At 39.5% G+C, this 27,139-nt stretch overlaps 1 protein-coding gene across 3 annotated transcripts in view; it reads right to left on the bottom strand.

The window, feature by feature from the left end:
- Positions 1–27,139, bottom strand: part of PPARGC1A (PPARG coactivator 1 alpha) — a 656,258-nt gene that overhangs the window by 107,181 nt on the left and 521,938 nt on the right. The window contains exon 1 of one of the 3 annotated variants that reach the window (XM_059164586.1): positions 8,052–8,125. The exons of the other annotated variants lie outside the window; for them this stretch is intronic. Within the exon in view, the coding sequence (XP_059020569.1) occupies positions 8,052–8,096 (45 nt within the window). The 5' untranslated portion in view covers positions 8,097–8,125. Of the gene's footprint in view, positions 1–8,051; positions 8,126–27,139 lie in introns of those variants that run through there. 3 annotated transcript variants of the gene reach the window in all.

The raw sequence follows: 27,139 nt of genomic DNA, 5'->3' as shown, positions 1-27,139 counted from the left end.
TAAAATCTTACTTTATATTTGCTTGCCCCATGGCACACAGGATTTTTGAGAAAACTTTCTTGACCAAAAACATTTCTAAGAATGACCTCCACATTTAGAAACTCAATCAAAAGTAGATGTCAAATACTACTGGTAGGATTATGAATGGGTACAAATTTTTCTAGAGGACAACTAGGCAATATGTATCAAAAATGTTAAAAATGGGCATCCCCAGAAACCCAGAAATTCTACTTCTAGAAATTCATCTTAAGGACACAGCAGGGGGCATGTGTGCAAAGATTTTTGGTGTGAGGAGAGCTAATGCTACATTATTTATACCACTGAGAACTTGAAAGCAGTGTAAATGTCCAACAGTAATCGTCTAGTTAAATAAATTATACAGCAATATGTATATTGCTGTATTTTTTATATATTCATATATGAATGAATATGTGCATGAAATATTCATTCATACATTTATATATATATACATTCATTATATATATGTATATTCAATGCTAACATTAAAAACTGTTGCAAAATACATTTAATAGAAAATGAAAAAATGTTCAAAATACATTAAGGTTTTAAATTATGTTTGAAAAAACTAATCACAACAATTTACAAATCAATATATACGCTCAGAAAGAAAAAAGGAAGGGGGACCCGCAGAACATGTACCAAGGTGTTAACAGTGGCTGACGATATTGTAAGTTCTTAATTTTCTTTGTGTGTGTATGAATGTCTTTCTGTAATTTTTAAATTTTCTGTGATAAACATGTGAATTCTATATTCAAAATTAAAATAAAACAATAATTTTTTTTTCAAAGGAAGATAGAGATTGAGGCTTAGATCTACGCCTTCTTAATGTACAGGGAATGTGGCAAATAGAAATAGCCCCTGACATCCAATATAAGTCTCAGATATTCATCACATGTTTAACAGGAAGCCATTTCTGTCCATTGCACCAAGTGTAACTGACATTGCACTCAGGAGACAAGCCTTATGAGCAACTGAGAGAAGTTACTCTTTGGCACTCGGAAAAAGCTTCTCTGAGCCCTGAACTATAGGGTGAGGAGAGCTCTCAACTCATATTAGCTTGCCTCACAGGAGGTGCCAGATTTCTGACCCCCAGATGCCCTCAGTGTCTTCACTTTCTTTCTTTCTCAATCTGAAATTTCATCAATTAAGTTACATAAATTTCTGGTTCAAAAACGTAATCATCCTTGGTAGGGTAAAGGGGATTTCAGTTACTTATACAAAGGCATCTATCTGTTAGACCTGTTTCTTCTTCCTGGCTGGCATCTAACAGAGATCAGAAGCCCATATCAAGAAAAAGAAGCATAAATGTTTTTGACTCCTCTACAGAGCAGATTTCTCAGTAAAAGAGTTTTCACCCGGGGAACTGGAAGGGGCAGTTCCAGAAGGTGAGGGAAGGGTTGCTGAAGACATGACTTCTTCCTGAGACAACATAGATGGACAGGCTGAGGAAAATGCCTTCCAAGTTGCAAACCAGTGACTAGCAAGTGAACTTCTAGGACACAGTCTGTTCCTAAATGGGCAGCCACTATGTGCCTGCTCTCACGTGGCACCCCTGTTCTCGGACACGAAGTTCATTCTAGACTCCCCAAATATCCTGGGGAGTTTGGCTCATCCTCTTTTCCTGGGAAAGCTCACTCTCTCCACAGGAATGAGAGCTTTACTGTTAGCTCCTTGGAGTTAATGTTCTCACAGTTTCGTGGGCCTTTCCTGCAAATCATTCTTCCTACACTTGGGTGATTATTATTTTGACGATTTAGAATTTCCGTGAGAAAAGGGGTAATGAGGCTGGAACCAAGGCCAAGTTCATGAGGTTTATAGTCACGGGAATAAAAGGCACAGCAGAAGGAATATACTCCATGGTATTGTAACAGCCTTGTATGGTGACAGATGGTAGCTATGCGTGTGATGAGCATAGCATAACATTTAAACTTGTTGAATCACTATGTTGTACACGTGAAACTAATGTAACATTGTGTTTTAGCTATACTCAAAAAAAAAAAAAAAGTATGATTACAGGTGGCTCAATTCTATCTAAGAAGTAGAGGAACTTTCTGAATCTCGATTTAGCCCAAAATGGAAGGAAAGGGATGGTGAGAAGAACATTGGCCCTCAATCAGTGTGTCACTAGTCTACAGTTAAGCTTTGGGCAGTTCACTTCATGGCTCTGAGCCTCAGTTTCCTTATCTGTCAAAGAAGATGGCCAGATTCAACCACATCTCATATCCCTGCCACATCTCAACTGCAATGATATGTCCGTCTTGATGAAGACTGGCAACTTGGGAAGACCTGTTTGCACGGAGCAAATCCAAATGTTTCATTGCACAAATGTACTGGAATCAGGAAGCGTATGCAAGAAAGTCACATACTCAAGTTTGCTGAAAGAGTAGAGCTTCATCACTTCCTTGGCAATATGGATATTTAATTTCCTAACCATTCCAGGAAAGGAATACAGGAGAACTTATGAAATATACTACTTTCACTCATACTGAGTATGAGAAAACTGGTTTCTACAGACCTGAGTTTCTTACAAAGCCCAACAGTGGCCCCAGAGGAACAGCGAGTTTCCATCTTTTTTATCATGAATGCTATTAAGCGGCACGAGTCATGTGTGAGACCAGGGCCCTACCTGCACAATAAAAATGAAACTAGTGGGATAGTAACTATTTGCTTATGCCTGTATATAGATGCAATTTAACACACTAACATGTGATTTAGTTTTACAGCAGGTAAGAAAAGATGTTACCAGGAGAAAGAGGATTTACAAGAGAGGAGGGATCCTGAACTTAGGGTTTTGTATGGAGGAATAAAGTCTCTAGCATCTAGGGAAATAAGAGTTTAAAGTAACCCTTCTGCGCCCTCACACCAGAACACTCCCCTCACTTAAATGAAAACCTCATTACACTTGGTCAAAGGAAAACTTACCCCTTTTTAATTTGAAGGAAATCACCTGAGATATTACTGCATGGTGTGGAGAGAGAAACAGTCATATGCCTCAAGTATGTTATCATGGCATTATTAGCAGACATACTAAACCTTGGCTGTATCACTGGGTAGTTGATGTCTCATTGGGAGTTAATAAAGTTTCCTGGTCATCTGTTTTCTTTGCATATGCAACTGAACTTAGCAGGAGGTGGAAGATCTTGCTTCAGAGCCATCTAAGTCTCCCAGCTGGAGATTTGCCTTTAGGGCTGAGTGAGTAGCCACAGGCACACTAAATTCCCTAATAGAACATTTGGAGGGAACCCTGGTGACAAGGGAGTAAACAAAGTAAGACCAGGTAAATGATACACCTCAGGAAGGACAGTCTCGAAAAACCATGAGCTATCTTCATACAATGCTGGATGTCCACACAGAATTCTCCAGCATGCTGTACTTCACTTTGCAAGACCCATGGGAAGAAACAATAAGAAAACTAACATGAGAAAGCTTGATTTGTGTGCCTGGGAAATAATCTCCAACAGGCAGTTTTCAAGAGTTTCCCTTTTGACAGGTCCAAAGCTCGATTATGCTTTAAGGAGATCAGGGTGGCCTCTGTCCCAAGCAGATGATCAGAAAGGGATTCTTTTCCTGCCTCTTTTCAAAGCAAGGTTCTCTGACAGCCCCTAAGGTGTTAACTTTCCACCCTCCATCTTAGTGGTTCCACTTCCACGTAGGGCACCTAAAAATAGGCCACACCTAACCTTCTGCACAGCCGTGCGAAGCTACTTAGTGGGAACTCCAACTCGGCGCTCTCCCGTGGGTATTTGCAGACTGTGCTTTTTGTCTTCTCTATGATATTACCCTCTGTTGACAAGCACATAAACACACAGGACCAGAATGGTTTGCTGGGACGAGCCTTGCTTCACAACCGTGGAGGTGGCTGATGTGTTCTGTGCTGCTGTGTTTTAGATTTATTATTTAGGTTTATTGTCTTTTTATTTGTTTATTTACCTAGATTTATGATTACTTACTTTGTTTTAGAGTGAATCAAATGAAACTATGGATGATGACGTTCTGGAAAAAAGTAACTGAAATACTATCGATTTCAATACACTTATTAATTCCACTTACAATATTCAGGTTGTGGGGGCTCTATCCTTATAGCCAAATGCATTGGTGAAAATGAATGAACTTCTGTGATACACCAAAATATAGATAAATCCCCAGAAACATAAGGTGAAGCAAAAGGATCCAAACATGCCAAAAAAAAAAGTGCATACCTTATCCTATTCTGCATAAATAAGTACAGAATCAGGTAACCCTAATTTATGTATCTGGAAGTATGAATAGAGATTGCCTTTGGTGATGGTTGGGAACTGAGGACATGGGAACATGGGGACATGGAAGGGGCTCCAGACAGCTGGTTATGGTCTATTTCTTGGTGTCACTGCTAGTTACATGGCTAAGTTCAGTTAGTGAAAATTCATAGAGCTGAACCCCTAGGATACATGTACTTTTTCAGTATTTGTATTATCCTTCAATAAAAAGTCTAAAATGTATAAAGGAGAAAGAAAAGGAGTCTTTATAATAATACAAAGTTCCAATGATTGCTACATCTCCGTTAAAAAAAAAAAAATTCTAAATGTTCAACTTCTCTTCTCGAAAGTACCATTAACCTACATAGACAAACCACAGTGGAGGAGGAATCAAGCGGCCCGATGTCTAAGTGTGTTTGACTGCCCTTGGACAAAGCCCCTTCAGCTTTGTAGATATATTTTCTATCAAAAGATGGGATAGAATTAGGTCTTCTCCGAATGTACTTCTTAAATAAATCGAGTGAAGGAAACCTCTAATTCTAATACTGTAGTATTTTGCCTTTGGTTCAGATTTCATCATTGAAGGGTATCACTGACTTGGTTTGAAAACATGGTCCCATTTTCTGAGAACATGACCTTGTGGGTCAGTCAGTGCTGATTGGCCACTTAGGAGTTATTTGTGTGATCCCAAGTGAGGTAACTAAACTATCTGACCTCATTCTCCACAGTAAAAATGGCAATATAAATACCTATTTTTCATGGTGGGTGTAGGGTTAAATGAGATGTGTATGAAACCAGTGCTTGACATATAATAAGTACTCAATAATGACATTTTATAGTCACATAAAAATACTTCAACCTCAATTTAACATCGAGCAACATTATAGCAGATGCCTAAGTTTGTTCTTTGCCTGACTTCCTCGTCTTAAAAAAAAATAAAATAAAAAGTCTAGAAACAAAGCAGAAAGAGCACTTTCTTCTGAAGTCTTACATTAAGCTGTGTTTCCATGAGAGTACATACAGAATGACCACCTCAGCTGTAGGGATGCCAAGAGTTTGCTGGTTTCTCTGTGTACCTGAGGAAAAGTGAAAACCAGCCTCATACTGGTCCTGACCTGGCTCTACCTCCAAAGAGACAAGAAGCAGGAAGTGCAGAAAACAGTGTTTCTTTCCATTATGCTGGCCACAAAAGTTATTTGAGCCAAAAGTCTGAAAAGTCTCTCTATTAAGAAACAAGACATCCATATGGTGCATGGAGAGTGAAAAGGTACCAGGGGTTTGCAAATGTAAGAAGAACCACAAAGTATCCCATCATGTTGTAAAAATGATGATATCTATGGGGAAGAAGGGAAAACAAAGCCACAGGAGCAAAATAACTCAATACCAAGTCAATTTTGCCACAAGTCTCCTATCAACTAAATGGTGTTTGAATTCATACTCTTCCTGAAAACCAGTGATCAATCAAATAATCACTTTTTAAATTGATAAAATGACATAAAGGATATGTTATATTTTGTCTTGGGTATTTAAGGATTCTTTTATCTTGCAAGCCATTTTTCTGTGTAACGAAATGCCAAAAAGTTGATACAAAAATTAACTGTGCTGCCCAATCCAGTAGCCACCACCCACATATGGCTGCTGAGCACCTGAAATATATCCAGTCAAAATTAAGATGTGCTATAATTGTAAACTATGCATAGCATTTCCTAAGTGTTAGCATGAGAAATCAAATGGAAAATTTCTCATTAATAATTTATATTGACTAGATGTTAATATGATATTTTGGATGTATTGGGGAAAATGAAAGATATTATTAAAATTAAATTTACTTCTTTCTTAATGTGGCTAGTAGAAAATTCAAAATTACATATATAAGGTACAGAATCTTCCCGTTTGACAGTCCCTGGTCTCAAGTTTTGCACCTTCCCTCAAGTGAGTGATATCGTACGTACAAATAAAATTCATGAATTACAGCATCAGGGAATTTCAGAATGAATCTGGGGGAGGAGATCAGGGCCACCGCAGTGCACAACTCTAGGGGGCACTCCTCACATCACAGGCTGGGAAGAGTGATCACTAGAACTTTACAGGCTTCTGCTTGCACTGCTCTGCATTATGTACTATATAATCCCTCCTCCCTACATAATCAGGAATCCCTTCTAGAACATCCCTGAGGCAACCCTATACATCTCTTCAACACTTTCCACAGTTTTCCAAAATATATACATAATAATGAGATGCAAATTTATAAAGTGAGGTCTACCCAGTACTCTGGACTGAGGGAGGGTAGAAAATAGAGCTGATCATATTATAAAATTTAATAGAATGCAGAAGTCCAGGGCAACAGATTGTATGCAAAGTCTGAGATATATACTGGGATGCAATGTTCTCAAGAAGACAGTTTTCTTCCTGGAGTCCAGAGGCATTTTTCAGAGGGTAACATCCACTTTAATTACAAAATGCACCCGCCTCTCTCTTCCAAGGGAGGAAAGCCTGTTGGTGCATCTGTAATGTAGCTTTAGTTTTTGATGCCAAAAATGATTCAGTAAACACAGTTATGTTATGGTATACTATTTCTTATTCAGTACTCAAATTAATCTCAAGGCAGTGCTGGCATTAATTCAATTTGACGCCTGTACTTAGGATTTCACATAGGTGCCTTCATCCAATTCTTCTTCGCAACTAATAAAATCTTAATTCATGGTAATATATTTATTTCTAGTTCAGTTCATGTTAAGGAGTGCAGTACTTTACAGAAAACTAATTAATATCAATCATATATTATAACACTTTTAATGGTTCAGAGGAAAATCCTACACTGGGGGAAAGATTAGATGAACCAAGGGGTCTTAGCCCATCCTATTTACTCTATTTTTAGGATTTGAGAAAAGATACCAAGCATCATTTCAAATATTAATTTAATTGAAGGCGCAAGTCATGGGAAAGATGGGAATTAAGAACCCTGGTAAAAAAAAAAAAAAAAAAAAAAAAAAAAGAACCCTGGTTCTGGTCCCTAATAGGACATTGATTTGATGTGGCCCAGGAATGTAATTTATACTCTCAGAGATTCTGTTTTCCACCTATTTTGTGTAACAGCCATATAATTCCAAGTTGGTAAAGATATTCAAATTGAGATGCATGGCACTATTAAAATAATGAATAACTTCACTAATAGCAAGCCTTCTGCAATTGTTGGTAACAATTCTATTTTTATGTAATGTTTGAGTAATGTTGATTGCATCATATTTTCTGGGATTGGACATATAGTCAGCGGGATAGTTCAAGCGTGAGTCCTCACTATGACATAAACGATGCCCCCTGGAGTTGTGCAGTGCAGTGGCCCTTGCATTTCCTTAGGGAACACCATTTAAAGGGTCTCATCTCCCACCAGCACAAAGAGCTGGAATAGCAATTGTACAAGTTTTTGAAAAAAAAAATTAAATAATAATGCGATAGGTTCCTTGAAATGCACGGTCATTAATATCCAGTCTTTCCATATTAGGCATTAGGCATTTCATTCACTCTTCAATTTCTCCATATTGACATGCCACCAGCAAAAAAAAAAAAAAAAAAAAAAAGAAAGAAAGAAAAAAAAAGAAAAAGCACATACTGTTCTTTCTTTCTTCTTTTTTTTTTTTTTTTTTTGGCCTCTTTAGCAATCTACACATAAACCCTCTAAACCTGATACACACATTTTTTCCTGATCATTAGAAATAAAACAAAAGCCCAAACACAGCAGCATATTGACTTTAAGGTGCAGAGATAACGCTCACTTGGTACTCACTTAATACTCACTTTCAAATCTGAATCCATAGTTGATAACCCCGATACGCATGTCATTCATTTTACTGCAGTGTAAATACTTGCATCGCAAGCTGAGGGAACACTCCCGACAGGGGCTTGCACGAGCGACTTTTTAATTCACAAGGACATGGTGACGTGGGAGGGCACCTCGGAGTCACTGCTCAATGAACTCCACAATAGGGCACAAATCTGAAACCCAATCTGAGCCAGATATGGACGTAAGAGCAAATATATACAGTATCATGTGCTTTCCAACAGCCCTGTGTCTCGAGGGAGCTCTCTGACATCAGCAGTTGAGACAGGTGGTTCCCTTTCCAACTGTGGAAAATAAAACCCCATTGCAGAGGCACTAAGTAAATATAGCTGTACTGTAGTTTTTCTTTGGTGCACTCTCCCTGTGATTCTGCCCTGTGATGAGACTTTATCCAATGAACCCATTCAGGACATTCTTCTACACTAATAACGGACCTCGCATTCGCAAGCGCGCTGCAGCTGGCATTGAAGACACTGTTTGCTGTCCCAGTTGTCACAACTAAGATTTCCCTCCTCTCGTGGCTTCCGAATAGATTGTCAAGTGACTGCCCAACCCTCTGCTGGGATATGTCACCCTTTGTCCCCTGTTACTAATACAACCCAACGAAATGACAGACAAGACTCAGATCATCTTAAAATCACATGCACAGAGCAGGTCAATACCAACCAGATCCAGTTTGAGTCTGAGAACTAAAATCAGCTGAGATGTACTAAGCCCTTTGTGGCCACAACTATTTGCTTTTGCATTTAAGAATTACTAGCAGAAGGGCACCCTGTAACGTGTGTATAAAATTACTTAATTCAACTTCTATTTCCCTTTCTGAACGTAGATACTTTTACACTCTGACAGCCGCTGGCTCTTAAAGCATTCTCCTTTTTGTTGTATCTCCTTAGAAACACAAATCTTGTTCCCTGGCAGCAGTGGCTCTCGGCTCTCCGGGCCGCACCGCATGCCCAAACTGGTTCTCCTCACAGCTTTAATTCACAGTAAGTGGCATGAAAGGAGGTCAGCCCTTCTCAAAAAACACTCAGAGTTCTTTTCGACTTCAGAATCTATTTTGAAAAGCCACACTCCCTGCCACGTAGAGAGCGGCTTCCCATTTTGAAATTCTGGCTTATAATTTCTGGACGACGTAGGGCATGGTCTGCAAAGGGGCAAAGGCGGGGTGAAGATCACAGTTTCATCCCGGGATCACAAAGCTCTGCAAGAGCTCAGGAATTTCTGGGAGACAAGCAAGTCAGTAACTGCCATCCCCTCTTCACCCCCAAATTACCCTCTCGCTTGAAAACTACTTACGGCACACATACATGCTATAGCTTTCCTTTCCCGAGGTGTTCGTTGAATGCTTAACTCAATAATGCCATCTTAATCCCGAAAGTTTCCATGGTAACCTGCCACTGTAATAAACAAGTCTGAAGCATGAGAAATGAGGCAAGGTACTCCTGCTTTCCCCATCCTCCTCCAACTTTCGAACAACAGGGTCTTCTCTAATCCTTTAAACACCATAGTTCAGAGCTACTTGTGCCAGCAATAAAGCATGACAGCAATAAAAAAAAATGATATCCTCATTTGGTGAATATCTACTGTGTACCAACCACTGTGCGGAGTAGTTTTGTACAATAGCTCCTTTCCTTTTTGCACTACCAGTAGGAGCTAGTACCCCCATAATGACGATTCAAGGGATGGGCTCGCTGAAGCCCCAAGAGATTAAATAACTTTTCCAAAGACAGAAGCTGGTCTAGGGGAGACATGGGACCTGAAGGTCCTCTTGTCTGACTTCCAAAATTTTCATTTGCTTCCAATCATCAGGTCACTTTGACATCTAGAATTCTCCCCACATGTCAGAAGGGAACCATTGCTTCACATTCTAATGGAAAGTAAAACACCACACACATGTAGTAGAAACAACCAGGGAAATTCAGAAAAGGCATGACTCAAACAGGAACACAGCCAACACATGGCACCCTGCTCTGATCAAAAGAAGCCAAACTACAAGTATCTTTGAATGTGATCTAGCGTATCATTTAAAATAATGCACCTTTCTTCGTAGACCAACCTCTAAAGTTAACTTGGGATGTCTGATTCAGATCATGCAAGAGCACTTTCAGAGAAGAAGAAGCCCTTATATAATGCCACCTCTCTCCCTAAATGAAATTGAGATTTCTTTTGAAGATGGCAATTACAAATAAAGGCCAGATTAAGACACATCTTAAGACCACATAATAAACCATATGACGGAGATGTTTCCCATGCTACAGATGTGTTTCCAAGCAAGTCTATATGATAAAGTGTTTATCTCACTCTAGACCAGAACTCAACAGATTATAACCTTGACCCTTAACACCAATAACTGAATCAACTTCCAATATAAGTTTTATAGCATTGGATTGGAAGTGTGGTCAAATATGAAAAGATCAGATGAGTTAGAGCCATTCAAAACTCACTGTAGTACAAGATATTGGAAAGTGGGGCTAAAATATGTAGTTTTACAATCTCCTCTGATTTGGAAATATAAATAAACTCTACTGAATATACTTCCAAAAAAATGTAGGCTTTGGCCCTGGTCTTGAGACAACTGTAAGTAAGGTCTGAATACCCAGTCCATCCGGCTGACTGAAGGGCCATCATTCAATAGGGCAGGTTCCAAAATAAATGGCCCAGAATTGTAAAGCCAGAATACACTGCCTCCTCTGATACCCTCGCACTTTCTGAAACCTAGAAGAACAAAGACAAATAGGGATGGTCTATGACCATTTGAGGAGGTAGCCATGCAATTATTAATTCTGACCTTCCCATAGCCATCAACACCACCACACCTAAAAAAATCAAAACCACATTGATTATTATTGAATAGGACTGGAAATTTCATGCCTTTGGTTTTTTATTGCTTATTTATCGATTTATTTATTTATTTTTTGGGCGTTTGGTCCAGAGGTAATACTACTGAAAAAAGAAACTAACTTTCCAAAAGAGCAGTAAGCCAAATTCACACTCAGGATACTTTTCTAGGTATGAAAATTATGTAGTTTGTTCCAAGCTCCATAATTCAGATTCAGAACTCAGATGGACACAGAATAAAGACATTGGCTGTGGAGGCTATGCACTCAGCTGAGCGTAACAGGAGCATGAACATACTCGGAGTATACTCTACCTCAGTAAATATACTCCACCTCAATACCACCAGTTGAACCACTTAATATCTATGAGACTTTGTTTTTCCGCTTAAAAAATGTGAAAATTTTCCACTTGGAAAGTGGGGCTAAAATACGTAGTTTTACAATCTCTTTAATAAGTAATACCCTCCTTACTGGCTTATCATGGGGCTTCAACAGGAAGAGCTGAAGGATGTGGGTGAGGGGCCTTGGAGAACGCCTCATCTGCAGTGGGTACTACACAAATGTCCATGTCCTGCATTGCTCATGTTTCTCAGCTCCAATTATTTCTCTGTCCTCCCAGCCTCTCCTATCTTCCTAGAATTTTTTAAAATAAAATATATGTTATATGACTTCTGTACTTTTTATTCCATGGAACGGACACGGCGATTCATGCGACAAATGTAGGTGGGAAACAGGGCTTGTCCTTCCCTCTCATGCCTTGCCCACGTATAGAGGGGAGAAGAAACAACAGCTCTGGTTAGGGCATAAAATGAGCCTCAGTGGAATCTGTAAGGAGGCATTTTTAAAGATCAAAGATTCGTGTGAAAGAAAAATCTCGAACACTTTGCAAAGGGAAAAAAAAATTGATATTTGGATTTATTGCCAATGCTTAATCACTGCAAGTTTGGGCAAATGTTGAGTAAAGATGCCGTGTAGATTGCCACCAAGTGGAACTTTCTTTAAAAGAACCAGTGACAGACAATGTCTCCACTTTCCAATGCAAGCATCTCTTTAGGGATTTAAAGGCAAAACTATTAAGGCAAAACTATTTTCATATATAAATATGAAAAATCAAAAGTTTGAAAACTCAAAAATATGTGAGATTCAGTAATTTCCCACATAGGAAAACAAATAACTGAGGAAAACTTTAAAGCTGCATTATTCATACTCACTGAAGGTTTCTTTGAATGTCTGCATCATAAAATACTCTAGAAATGCCTACAGCTTTAAAAAATTAAAATATATTAAATGGGTGACATAGAAAAAAATATATATTCTCAAAATCCACAGATATTCTTTTTCTAAATATTATCAATAACCAACAGCACTGTAAAGAAAATACCATATTGCTTAGAAAATTATCCACAAAGAATTTATCTCTCTAATTCATATCTACTGTTGTTATTTATAGTCTCAGACAGTAACTTTAGACTTGTCAAAAGGTGTGGAATGTACTTCCTTCTCCTGTGCATGGATTCTGCTTAGCCAATACTAACCACACACAGTCTCACTATCTTGTAAAGGTACATAAGGCTGGTCCTAAAAATGAAAATTAAAAATCTTGGCTAAAAGATTTCCAAAGAACATGAGATATGAGGCCAAGCAGCCAGCTGCTAAGAGCCAGTAAATCAATAGGAATCTACTATGGTGTAAAAGATGGGCCAGTAGCAAGCCAGGTACTAAACCTACATTAAGACTTTATATCTTCCTGCCCTGAAAGTGTTTATAGTCTAAGGGTGAGTAGAGGCCAGATTCATCACCAGCATGTCCACATGTGAACAGAACAAAAGCAAGTGTGTTGAGGGAGAAAAGATGGGGTACATAGAGGTTTGAAAAAACATCTAATTAACCTTATAAATAGCCTAGAATGAGAATGCCAGTCAGGACCTCTGAAAACTTTGTGAGGCCCCTGCCCCATATGTAATTCAATATAAAAACTAGACCTGTTACTCAGTTTTGTATGTATAGAGATGCCCAAGAGAGTGCTGATCTTTATTGTAACGAGGACTTTGGTGTTTAAAGTTTCCAATATAATAACCTTTCAAAGGAAAAAATCTGGTGCTCCTGCATAGGTGCTCTGCTTTTCTGGGGGCTACTTAGTAGTTCAGTGTAATATTGGGCAGTCCTATGTGGGTGCCAACATATGAATAAAGGAAAACAGAAAGGTGGCTTGCTAGGACTTTACCCGGCCATTCATGGGACCTCCAATAAAAGTTCTGAGGTCCAGAACAAAGTATTACAGGAAAAGAGTATAGCAGGAAGTATAGCAGGAAAAGAGCATGTGGGTTTTTCTAGCTTTGGGGTGACTGCCGGGCCCCCAGAAGAGGCAGGAGGAGGAAGGAAAATGAAGGAAAGAGAGACTTCTCTTTGGAATAAGATCAACCTGGGGGAGAACCAGTTCTGACACTTCCTGATTTGTTGAAATGGTCTAAGGTGCTTAATCTCCCTGGTCTCTATAAAATGGAGATGATACTACTATCCTCATGGAGAATGTAAGAATCAGATACCTTGCTTGGTACCTCATAGATATTTGGTAAATGTTAGCTTTATTGAATACTAAGGGACTAGAAAATAAAAAGTCCTGGTTCCAAATGATGAATTATACAAGTTCCAGTGTTAGTTGCTAAGGGAAATATAAAGAAATATGAAATGTAGTAAGAGTCAGGACTGTGCCCTCAACTAGGTGGTGGAATATAGCCGCTTAGGTGATATTACTGAAGATGGGTCTTTAACTCACAAAATTCCAGGAAGTCACTAGAAGATGACATATACAAAATCAAAAATTATTTAAAATGGAAGTAGGTGATTTTTTTTAAAAAAGTACAATCCAAAGTATGATGCCAACCATGAACCTACTATTATTTTTTGAAAGATATACTTATTTATTTTACAGAGAGAGAGGAAGAGAGAGAGCAGGGGGAGGGGCAGAGAGAGAGGAAGAGAGAGAATCCCAAGCAGACTCTGCATGGAACCCAATGTGGGGCCTAATCCCACCACTGCACCACCCAGGTGCCCTCCACTACTATTCTAAGTGCTTTATACATACTATCCCATGAAATAGGTACTATTGCTATCTCCTTCGTTCTTGTTTTTAGCTGGAGAAATAGACACAAAGAGAGTTAAGTGACATGCCCGAGGCTATACCAATAATAAGTGGTCAGCTGTGCACTCAAACCCAGCAGCCTGATTTCAGGGCACATGCCCTTAACCCCTCCACCAAACTGTCTCCTACTACCATCTCATGTAGTTTTGAATCTTTACCAACTAAAGCTGAGTGAAGCACTACAACAATGCAGTTGAATTGGATTGAACTCCTGGTCCCAAAGAGCCCACAGTTGACTAGATTAAATGGAATCTACGAGTCTGAAGCAACAGAGGAACCTGCAGAACACAGCGAGTAAAACACAGAGAACAGAGAACCCCAGGCTGCTGCAAGAGCAGGGAAAGGAGAAGCAGGTGTTATGGGAAAAGAGCCCTTCTGCCATCTTCCCTTCTTTGAAGTCGTTTTGTGTATGCCTAGCAGAGTGTGGGGGGCCTTCTGCGGAAAAAAAAAATTGCCTTTTGTCATCTTTGAATTTTCAAGAAAATGGTATTTTCCACTGCTCTTACTTAAAAGTATGATAAAATACAATACATCCTCTCCAGGGGTTTACACGGAGACATGGATGGACTCATAATTCTGGTTTGAGTTCACACGATTTGTGGCAATGACCTGAAATCTCGAGTATGGAGCCATGATACATAATAAGAATCCTAATCCAATCAAACCAAATTCTGAGAGTTACCTGATGATCTTCTTCATGGGCTATCAGTCTGCCAGTATCTGCTGCTAACTGGAGATAAACTGAGATTAATGATCATGAACTTAACCAAGAAACATATGTTAAATTATAATTAGTCACTTTCCAACTGGATAAAACATTGAGAGAACCTACCAAGGACTGGAGTGCCTTGATGATAGATGAATATCAATTATTTTGTCAAGAGATATATACTAGAATGCATTTTGGTAGCATCTAAAAAGCACCTATTTTGGGGACATGGAATCGTTGAGGCTGTTCAGGAACTTCATGGTCCTAAATGTAACTAATTACAAACTGACTAATCACAAAATGGAAGATTAAACTACACATAGGTCATTAGGATTAAGTTTGAAAAGATACCCAGTGGGAGAAACTAGTATTTTGAAGTAGGATAAATGTCTTAGGGTATTATTAAAAAGCCAGAGAGAATTCCAGGTGAAGATATGGTGCTTTCAAGCGTGTTCTTGGTTTACCAGGCCAGGCTGAGAGACAGCAAGGTACAGAGCAGAGCCTCGCATCCTTGACTCTGACACTGACTTTGGCTCAAAGCCACATGGAAAGGTATGAAGCCTCTCTGTACCTTATTTTTCTTATGTATAAAACTGGTTCACTGTGCCCTTTTCTTAGGTTTCAGGACTCTATAAAGATCACGAAAGATAATACATTTGATTGCTTATGTGTCAACTTGGCTAGGCTATGGTGCCCCATTTGTTCATTCAAATACTAATTTAGGTGCTGCTGTAAAGGTCTGTTTTATAAATGTAATTAATATCTACAATCAATTGACTTTGAGTAAAGCAGATGACCCCCATAATGTGGGTGGGCCTCATTTAATCAGTTAAAGCTCATAAACAAAAAATAGACATTGCCCTAAGAAGAGAGATTCAACCTCAAGAATCTCTTGATTCTTGTCTTAGAATCAGATTTCTTAAGATATAAGAATCAGATAACTTAGAAATCTTGCCTGAGTTTCCAGCCAGCTAGCTTACCCTATAGATTTACAAAGTTCAGTCTTGCTAGCCCTCAACATTATGTGGATCAATTCCTTCAAAGTTCTGTCTCTTCTTCTCTCTCTTTCCACACCCCCCCCCCCACTGCGTAATAAATAAGCATACAAAACATAGGTCTTTCATTTTAGTAGTAGACCAACTGGCAAAATGTCTAAAACCCCAGGATTGTAATTTTTAATGTGATCTCAAAAATAAATTTGGGACCCTCAAAAGAGAAAACATGCAGGTAAAATGAAGCTTAAAGACATTTAGAACATAATCGCCATGAAGAAAAGAAAATTGCCTTGTTCAGAATTTCATTCATCAGTCTGAAAAGGTGACAAATGTCTTCAAAGACATGTGTTGAAAGTGAGTGAATGGTGGGATTCCTCAGCTGTGAAAAGAAAGGTAGAAGGTTGTTTCTTGTTCCTGGGTATCAGCTCATTATCTCAACAGTCTTACTTCTGAGCTGATACAGCTTCATAGAGAAAGCAAGTATTTACTCATCCGTCTCTATATTCATCCATTCACAGAATTTACACTACCTCTTTCTACAGACAGTGCCAGGCTTCAGACTATAGAGACAAAGAAAACAAAAGTCTTCCCGCAGCCTAGTAAGTGAGGAGATGAATAAACAAGGGTAATGATGTTAGTAGAATATGCTGAAGTAAAGCAACACAGAAGGTGCTGGGGAACCTCAGAGCATAGAGAATATGCTGAAGTAAAGCAACGCAGAAGGTGCTGGGGAAACTCAGTGCATAGAGACCTAACCTCTTCTGGAAGGGATTCATTCATTCACCCATGCATGCATTCGTTTCCAAAATGAATCTTTATGGATGTAAACTCTACATCAAGCACAATGCTACATCCTGGGCCTGCTCAGATAGTGTCATCAATAATATTAAAAATGGCTATATTTTATTGAGTGCTTACTATGTTTCAGGCTTTGGTCTAAGCCATTTGCATTTATCTACTGTTTCTCTTCATACAACAAGGGAATGGGTATATATTTTCCATATCCTTTTCTGTAAGACAATTGTACAGGCACAAATTTACATATTTACTTTTCAAGGACTTACTGATCACCTATACCTAAAAGGCACACTGTTAGACACAAATTTGATCAACACATTATCTCTGCCCTTAAATCTGCCAAAAGAGACAGACATACCCACAAACAACCACAACTTCACACTGTATGACTCCCACAGTCTTGCAAAGGCTCTGTCATAGCATAAGTGTGCTATCTCCAAAGCTTCCCGAGAACTTGAGAATATGATTTTGAACACAACCATCAGAAATGTGTTGAAAGCGTCCTCTCCTTTTACAAGGAAAATAACCAAAAAGAAATACCACTAATAAGCATGAAAGGTAGATCTTCAAAAATATATTTGAAAGCAAAACTCTTTTTCATGATTAAGGACTGGACAACTATAGGTCCACCTGGTCTGAGCCTAGCTAGTCCAGATACCCAGGATGTCAAGCAACACCATTGTTTTCAATTACCTTGCAGACACTAACACTAGCATAACACATTGTTCTCAAGACCCCAGTGCTTGAAGTACCTGGGTGGTTCATTCGGTTTAGCATCTGAGTGTTGATTTCTGCTCAGGTCATGATCTCAGGGTTGGGAGCTTGAGCCCCAAGTCCAGCTCTGTGCTGGGTATGGTGGCATTTGCTTGGGATTCTCTCTGCCCCTCCCCACACATCCTACCCACAACCCCCCAACCACATGCTTGCTTGCCCACTCTCCTAAAAACAACAACAACAACAACAACAACAACAACAAAAAAAAAAAAAAAAAAAAAAAACACCAGTGCTTAAAACTGTTAGCACAGCAACAGAAGACACTGATATAAATATCATACATTATTGATAAATAGCATGAATCTGTCATCAATTAACAGCAACTATAGATTGCAACAATTCTAAGTGGAACCTTATAAATAACTGTGCTTTTAATTACTGGAGAGAACTACCACATCCATCAACATTCACAACTCCTGCTAAGTATCAATGTGGGCCTAGCAAGCTCCACAGTCACTAAAATTATTTACAGCAATGAAAGAGTAAAGATTTTTGTATATTAGAGAAAAGAAAAAGAGGCCCATTCTATTCAGGAAGCACAAATCTAGACTTTTTTGGAAGTGAAAATTAGGAGAAGAGGAAAAGTGTGTATATGCATGTGCATGGGGGAGAAAACAATATAGGACAGAAGAAAGTCCCCATTCAAATCACAGATGAGATTATTCAATAGTCAACTCAATAGTCAATATTCAACAGTCAAAAAAAAAAAAAAAGAAGAGATTCCTCTGCTTAAAGGAAAATGGACTGTTTAGTACTCTCTTTTGTACTTCTTATGGATTCCATTCATTTTTTTAATGTTTAAAATGTGTATCCTACCTATTTTCAAAAATGGGATTCTAGATTACATACAGAGTTAGGCACATGAAACAAGACAATAGAAATTAAAAAAAAAAAACAGATCAAATCAGGTTAAAAAGAGCAAGAAAGTAATAGACTTGGAATAGACTTGGAATGAATTACTTTTTTTTTTTTTTTTTTTTTTTTTTTTACTGTAACTCACTCCTGAATTTAGCTCTGAGTTTCCTGGCTGTTCTAACGAAAATCAAAATGTGTTGGGTTAAATAAATATTCATTATTTAACAAAAGGAGACAGGTCTTCCCAGGCTTCTCTATATCCATTATAATCCCACCTCCATTCCCAGTGCTCATCCATTAGTACCCGTGTTTCGTCTGTATTTTCCTCCATAGCATCAATTTTCTAAATCCTTTATCTTTTGCTTATTTTCTATCCACTTCCGCTAGAACCTAAGTCTCATAAACAGACCTATAAATACAGAGAACAAATGGATGGCTAACGGGGGGGCGGGGGAGGGGTGGGCAAAATGGGCTTAGGGACATGGGAGATACAGGAATGAATGCCATGGGAATGAAAGGCACAGCATAGGGAATACAGTCAATGGTATTGTAATAGGGCTGTATGGCGTCCGAGTGTGGCTGTACTTGTGGTGAGCAAGGTATAAGGTACAGACCTGTGGAGCTATACTATAACTAATGTGACATTGTGTGTCAAATGTATCTCAATTAAAAAAGAAGACAAAGAAGAAAGAATGTAATGCTCATGCGGACAGGATTCTTTGTTCTGTTGTTGTTGTTCACTATTGTACCTGTGCTTGGCACAGAGTTCACCTTATTAAAGATTCATTTAAGAAATGAATGCATGAATGAATGAATTAATCTCTTCCAGAAAAGGTTAGCTGTCCATTCTCTGAGCTATATAAATATAACGATCAAGAGTGATTTTACTTTCAGTAGTGAATTCCAGTAGAACCTTATCATGAAGTCCCCTATACATATTATACTAGGCTATGAGGCTATGCTGGAGTGGGCCATTAATGGCCTAATAATCCATAAGAAGCACAAGATAAAAGGCACATGCAAGTATGTAGTGACAGGGGACAAAATCTGGGGCCAGAACAGCTAAATTCAGCTAACCAGACAACCTCCCCCGACCCTGTCCTTCTGTCAAACAGCATGGAATAACTGTGAGGCACACAGATCCTGGAGTTGGGCAAGCTGGTTTCAAATCCTGCCTCTGTACCCTCATAAGCTGTGTGACCTTTCACAATTTACCCAGCCTCTCTGAGTCTCAGTTTCTTCATCTGTAAAATGCAGATAATGATAGAACTTATCTTAAAGGATCACGGTGAGAATTAAACGAGTTTGACTATGACAAGCAATCAGAACATTGTCTGGCACATAGTAATGTTAAGTACTGAGTTAATTTGAATGTGTGCCCCTCCATTGTAAAACAAGTAACAACTCCCCTTGTAGTAGTCGTAAGGACCAAGTTATCTTAATGATCTTAATATATGTTTTTAGTGGATGACTTTTTTTTTTTTCCATGAAAGTAGTGTATGTTCACCATAAGTTTTTCAGAAAATGCAGAAAGATGGAAAATAAAAAGTAAAAGTCCCTTATATCTCAGCAAATAGTGACAACCACGACTAGACTTTTCTTGTATAAATTTCCAGGTTTCTTGCCCTGCCAGATCCATACATGCATATGTATGTGTTTGTGAAAATATAATTTTTAAACAGAGCTAGACTCATATAATGTACTGCTCTGAAACCTGCTTTTAAAAAACTTATCATGGGTGTTATCTGATAACAGCAAATAAAGATCTACATCTTTCTATATAATATAACTGCCTACTATTCCACTGTATGCAAGTGCCTTGATTTATCTAGCCAATACTCCATTCACAGACAGTTAGGTTGTTTCCAATTTGTGAAAGTGCTTTGTAAACTACAGAATAATATAAAAATGTTAGCTATCATCACCATTATTTTTTAAAATAAATATCTAGACATCTCATTATACTCCTGAAAGGTCTTCCTTCACTATTTCTTTAACTCCCTAGGAATGATGTTTCGATCTAATTGTATTCACACCATCACTCAAAAAGCATGACATTTAGGGATGCCACATTTGAACAGGAGAAACCTGAACTATTAAGTCAGAACTGGGGGAAGATATTGGGGAATATTCCCAGGAGCCTGGTTCTCAGCACGAGGACTGTGTACCTCTTCTTGGCACAGACCACCAGCTCCCTCTCCTTGGCTCATGGACCAATAGCACTCACCCATGCTTTCAGAACCCACCCATGGCCTCAGAATCTTTTTTTGACAATGAACTCCCAAGGAACCATTATGAAACAGTCAGAAGAGGCAGGAAATGTGTTTGCTATCCTCTTATCCTCAGCCCCATGTTTAGGATATAAAGCCTGAAAAAGAAAAAAAACAAATGAGATTGTCACACCGAGTACTTACTGAGTAGCTACCATGTGAGAAACACACATTGTACTTGGAAGTTGTGTAGTTAAATTCATTCCCATAATGGCTCTTCCTAAATTCAGAGTTCCTCAAGTTTACCAACAAAGTCCTATCCTTCTTTGTCACCTCTTTCTCAGAGAAAATGTCATATAAGAGTAGATGCTTAATAAAGGTTCACATGTGGGTAACTGGTTTAAAAAATATCTGAAGTTCTTGATCTCATATGAATTTTACAATCTCATTGGATAATAACTGAAATTAAAATAAAAGTGCCAATATATTCTCTGAATATGCCGTACTATTTCTGGCAGGACATAGTTGGGTAGGACATCCAAATGCCTGAAAACAAGTAATTCTGAATTGCTACTCATTTTTTTTTTCCACAATAAATTTTTTCTCTATTAATTAATGTTGTGACTTAGAGAAAATGGGCATGGCAGGAAACAGAGGGCCCTGCTGATACTAATTTTACAGAAGAAGGTGGTTTGTACATTGAGATATATTATAGATATACTTCTTCCTGGCTCAGGTCCCAGCATGAATTGGATGGATTCAGCTTAGAAAACTCTGGCCTTTCACCTCTTTGAGGCTACAATTAACTTCTTGGTGAGTTTCATTCATTCAACAAATATTTACTGCGTGAACAAAATCTACCAGGCAATGTAGTAAGGACTGACTTAGAGAGGTCTGACATGACAAAAAAATAATAATAATAATAATTTAAATTGAAATAGATTAGATATTAGCATTTAAGGTCTCCCAATAGGGGATTATGATGACAAATATTACTCATGACCATCAAAGGCCCAGGCTTCTATATTTTTAATCTCCTAATATTAAAAGAGTAGCTCATCACTCGAACCAGAAATATCTTTTTTCACATAGGAGGGTTAGGAAACAGATTTCATTGTCTTCTGCCTGTTCCAATGACTTCAAAATAGCTACCAGGATTTCACTGTTTAAAAAAATACTCAACCATGTCTGGGTTCTGGGAAAAGTTCTGCAGCCAGGGAGTGAAGTCTGCCATGAAGTGGGGAAGGGGCAAGTGGCCTGTGTGTCAAGGATTCGCCATTCCTATTCTGTATGTTTCATATGTACCCTGCTGCTCTGTTTTGCCCTGTTCTTTCTGCGTAACTCTGTTAGTTATCTGAGGCCTCAGCTGTGTTATAAACCATGACCCAACACAGACAATAATAAGCATTGCCCCCATCCGCACTGGGCCATCTTGCACTTGATTGTATGTCCAGCTTCCCCTTTCTCCAGTTTCTTCATTTGGGCTTGTCTTGCTTTGAAAAGTAAAATCAAAAAGCTCCTTGAGGGCAGCAACCTTTGATTCTCATCCCTTTAGCCTCTCTGGCACCAAGCATACTGCTGCCTCTATCACAAATACTCAACAAATAACTTTAAAGAATCAGTCTCAGAGCCCTGAAAACCTGACTTCATACACTCATTCTTCACTTACCTTCATGCATGTCTGTGGATTAATTTATGTCCCTCTTTTGGGCCTCAGTTTCCCCATCTTTTTTAGAGAGGTAGCAACAGAAAATCTCGAAGGTCCCAAACCAACCTAGTGTTTGATGAGTCTACGTAGCTTAGAAGGGCCTGTGCTTCAGGGAGGACGTTTGCAGTTTGAAATCTCTCTTTTCATCTAGTAAAAACAAGAGTTTTTCTTCTTCTTCTTCAAAAAAAAAGTGAATTGTGAATCCTCTCGAGAGGCCGGCAGCTCAGTTTTCACTCCTTCTCTCTTCTAAGTTCCCAATAAATGAATGGTGATTGTCTCCTCTTGCTTCAGCCCTTAAAAAAGTCCACCCTCTTACTAATAGAAAATAGGATTTGAGTGATGGCCCTTACACTAATTGGTCAGGAGCCCTAGATAAAATATTGTTATTGACAGAATGTTCTCCCTTTTCAGGTGCTGATAAAGTAGCTTTGCGAAGTGCATAGAGAATACAGGGAAGACAAAGAAAAAGTACCTGAAACGTGGGTCAGATTGGAAGAATCAAGGCAGCACGGCAAGGTTCGTGCTAATAAGAGACCCTGCTAAGAGGATATCACAGAAGCCAACATATTCAGCAAGACAATGAGAACTGGAAAGCAAGAATCACTAGTGGGGGGTGAGAGGTTAAGAAAAGAGCGAAGATCCAAAAGTCTGACTTGCTCTGTGTGACCCTCGAGTTCCACATAAGATCAAATGTAAATGAAATCATTTGAGAGACTATAATTTTTAACTCAGCCAGAAGAGTGATATGCATAAAGAAATCCCATCACAATCTGTGAAAAACCATCTATTGATTTTAAAAGATAAAACATAACATGTTCAAAGGAGCGTCATAAATATAATGGCCTGGGTTAACATCAAGTGCAGAGAAGCTTCTGTCAGAGGGGCCGTATTCTGCTGCAGCAGGTGATGAACTCACTCAGTGATCTACCAGCTCTTTTACCTAGAAAGGAGCCTCTGGCTACTACGACTTGATCTATCTAAAGTTTCAAAAAAAGGAGCCAAGGGTAGCGTCTCCATTAATTGTCATAGTGGTAGTTTGTTTAGACGAGATTGTCATCAAGCTTTCAATTTGCCATCCCTTAGCACCCAAACTACTTGAGGGCAGGAAAGACTCCCTGACCCGCAGCTTGGCAATGCATTGAGGGAAATGGGATCCATGAGGGAGGCAAGCAATGCCTCCTTACCCAGCTAATCTGTATCCCTCGTAAATATCATAACCCTTTAGTTTAAATATCTCCGGATAAACCAAAGCTTCATCTGCCCTAAAACCCTAAATTTATCCAGGAAAAATGCTGAAATTATCCCTCTTGTCTTTTTGTCTTCCCACATCAACATTCCTCCCCCCAACTGTCCAATCCCAACCCTTGCTGACCTCAGCAAAGGGAAATTGGGTCAAATTTTGCTGAATGTCTTTTATGTGTTCTCCCCGATTCTACGGTGTCATCACTCAGCTCCTAGAATCTCTATCCCTGCTTGTCCTGCTACTGAAATGACCAGAGCCAGGCCAGATTCAGGTTCCTGTTCAGAAAAAAACAAAGAGGTTTCTCCCTTTCTTCAAACCAGTTCCAGCGGCGAGGAGGCTGTCCCAGCCAGAGCTGGAACTCAGTCTCAGCTGAGGATAGACCAGCCACACCACCCAGCCGGGGCTTGCCCACCAAGTAAACAGCAAGGAGCCAGGAGGGCACAGCCCAGAGGACTGGGGGTTCTTCCATAAAAAAGACAATTGAGTTCTCCTCATCACCCACCCACCCCCCCCTTCCTACCACCCATCTGAAAGGGAAAGAGTAGGATACACCACTTTGAGCACCGGGCAAAGGGACAATTCCTCTCTCTCCCACTGTCACATTCTTCTGAGGAATGGGGCTGACTTTGATTCTTCAGATTACATTCACAATTAAACTCTTCAAGACTTTGTACTCTGGGGAAAAGAGTAAACAACCCAACTCTTGTCCTCAGATAACCAACACTGTGTGTGTGTGTGTGTGTGTGTGAGAGAGAGAGAGAGAGAGAGATTGAGAGAGAGAGAGAGAGAGAGTGTGTGTGTGTGTATGTGTGTGTGCGTTGGGGTGGTACAGAGAACTGAATTGAATGAGGAGGGATTCTTTAACTTCTGAGAAAGTCGCCACAAAGAGAAGCACACGTGAGTGAAACACCTTGTAATTTAAAACTATGTTTCCCCTGGCTTCTCTAGGACTCAGCCTGAGCCAGGCCAGGTGTGGGATTTGATTTGGCTGCCCTTACGTTAACAAATACACTGTACAACAAACATGGCAGACTCTGGGGTGACAGGCAGCTTCTTGTGGAAAGCCCCCGGGCGCGCTGAACACCATTTTGTTTGACATTTCACTGGCGACCACAGAACTGTCTGAAAGCACCAGATTCCATGAGTGCAGGCAGGTGTCTGGGAAGAGGTTAACCAGCTACGCACACTCCATGTGGGGCTCTTCTGGAATTTTTGGTAAAAGTCACACAAAGCCTATGGAATGCAAGTGAAATTTTACCCATGCAAATTTTGTGGATTCTTTGGGAGGAAAGGTTATTTGAACTCCACTTTCAAAGGGAAGTTCAACCTGCAAGGAAAAATAGTAATAGGTCTGTGGCTGTAAGAAAAATATGGCATTCCCTGAAAGAGAAGGCCTCTGCTAGCCCCCAAATTATAACGTAGTGCTAGTAATGTTACAGAACACTTTCTCCATGTTTGAGCCTTCCTCATTACCCATCAACGGGAAGTAATAGCATCCATTCATTCATTCCATTAGTATCGAATCTCCACAATGTGGACAAAATATTCCTGCTGTGCTAGAAGGTGGACAGAGCAAGGAAGGATACCCAGATAACCAGAGCTGGATTCTGCCCTTAGGGAATTTGCAGTCTGATAGGGGAGATGATTCACAAACACCAAAGACCCTTCGTGGCAAGGGAAAAATGTTAGGCATGTTCAGAAATGGGCCTTAAAGTACTTGGTGTCTGGCACTCAAAAAGAAATTGATTCCAGCCAAAGCAAAGTATATTGCTTAGCTCTGGTATCCAACAGAAGATGGGGAGTCCTCAACATCCCATCACATCCAGAAAGGAGCATCTCTAAGACAACTTCACTTTCTTGCCAAGATATGCGTGTACACATCCATGTGTGGGCTGAATTTCTATAGGCATCGAGGGGTTTTCTCACTTTCTCTCCTCCAGAAACAGCAGGGGAGAAGACGTGTTCACACAATAGGTAAGCTTCATTTTTTTTTTTTTTAACTCTGTCATGTTTTAAGAGGATTAGCTTTATTAGTTCAGTTGGTTCACTTTTCTTTGTTTTGTCTTGAATGTTGAAAACAAACCAAGAGTAAAAGCAGTTTATTTCCGTAGTTCATGGTAAGACATGAACTCTCGGGGTCTGAGGTGGAGGCTTCTGCCAGCAGTGTAGCTCTCTGTGTGTTTGCTTGGTTTACTCCTGATAGAGACAATGGAATGCTTCAATGAAAAACGCCCAACTCATTTTCCATCTATGAATGAACAGAAGGCATCCCATGGCTAAAGAGGGATAAATATTCAGCCCTACCGGAGGCCCGCTGGCTCGCCCCTTCTGCACCATTATTGTACCCACTCCAGCTTCCACATGTAATTTACTCAAGTTTGTGCTGTTTCATGGCAGGGTGATTTATCACTGACACCTCTTTGCCACTTCAACTGGGGGCCACTGCAAGGGGGCAAGGTTCAAGGAAGTTGGCCCAAACTGAAGCAGACATTTTATCAGCTAACTATTGCGTTTTCTAGTTCTTGACTTCTCCCTGGGAGCTTTTGGTTTTCATTTTGTTGGCTGCTGTTAACCCCTCTGGTGCTGTACAACACCAGGTTATTTCTTCTGAAAGTAATAGAGCCTCCAGCACAGTGGGAGTTTTTTTGTCAGAAGGATACCAATGTTCCTTGCCTCTAAGAACTGAGTGTCTCACCGTGGTTTTGAGTGTGAGAGAAGTGTTTCTGGGGACACCGGGTAGATGGTCAGACTAAAGTATGGAATGAAGCCGAGAGCCTTAAATTGTATACAGGGCAACAGAACACCGGACTCACCCACCTAGAAACAATTCTATTCTAGTGTCAGTTCCTGTCATAACTGCTTCACTTGCTCACTCCTTCATTCATGTATTCACTTGTTTATTCATTCAACAAACGAGCACTTAATAAGAGAAAGATTCTATGTAATGGTAGGATGCTGGTGACCAACAAAATGTGAGTAAGATAGGGCTGCTCCTCATAAGGAATTCACAGTCCAGAAGGGAAAATGCATGCCAAACAATACTTTTGGTGGAAAGAAAGAAAGAGAGGAAAGAAGGAAGAAAGGGAGAGAGGGAGAAAAAGAGAGAGAGAGAGAGAGGAAGAAAGATAGAAAGATTGATTATAAAAATGACAAGCAGACAAGAAGTGCATCGAAGAACTGTCAGAATAAAGAGGAAGGGATCTGCATCTATTTAGAAAGAGATTCCTAAAATACTCCACTTGTACAGAAGCAGAATTTTATCTTGCCCTTCCGAGAAGAGGAAGAGGCATTATACCCTCCCCTTCCTTTCCCCTGAAATACACTATATCCAGAAAAGTTCACTCTTGAAATAATTTGCCTACTTCATTTTTCTTAACTCTACTCCCACGCTCAACACCTTCTTCATGCTCTTGTTGAAGCCACGTGGTTTTCTTGGACAAGTCCACAACCCATTCCCTGGCTGGCCTACACACACTCATCCTTTACTAAAGAAGGATGTTGTTTCTGAGTCTGGGAAGCACAAGTCATTCACTTCTATGCTGGCTCAGTCCTGGCCTCTCCTGGGCACAGGCAGAAATGATATCAAACTATGTTTAATCACTTACAGTGGTTTTATGATGCAGATAAACAGTCCCAGGAGATTCCATTGCGACCACCAACTTTATTTTATAATACTGCAAAACACGTTGCACGCCACATGAGCCAGTCTTAAACTTCTTAGCCCCTCTCTGTGTAGACAGATGAATGTTTTGCCCTAACTCTCCTCTGAGATTC

Source organism: Mustela lutreola, chromosome 1 (genome assembly GCF_030435805.1).
Source record: "Mustela lutreola isolate mMusLut2 chromosome 1, mMusLut2.pri, whole genome shotgun sequence".
Taxonomy (NCBI): domain Eukaryota; kingdom Metazoa; phylum Chordata; class Mammalia; order Carnivora; family Mustelidae; genus Mustela; species Mustela lutreola.
Note: the sequence above shows the minus strand (reverse complement) of the source record. Positions and strands in the feature narration are given on the sequence as shown.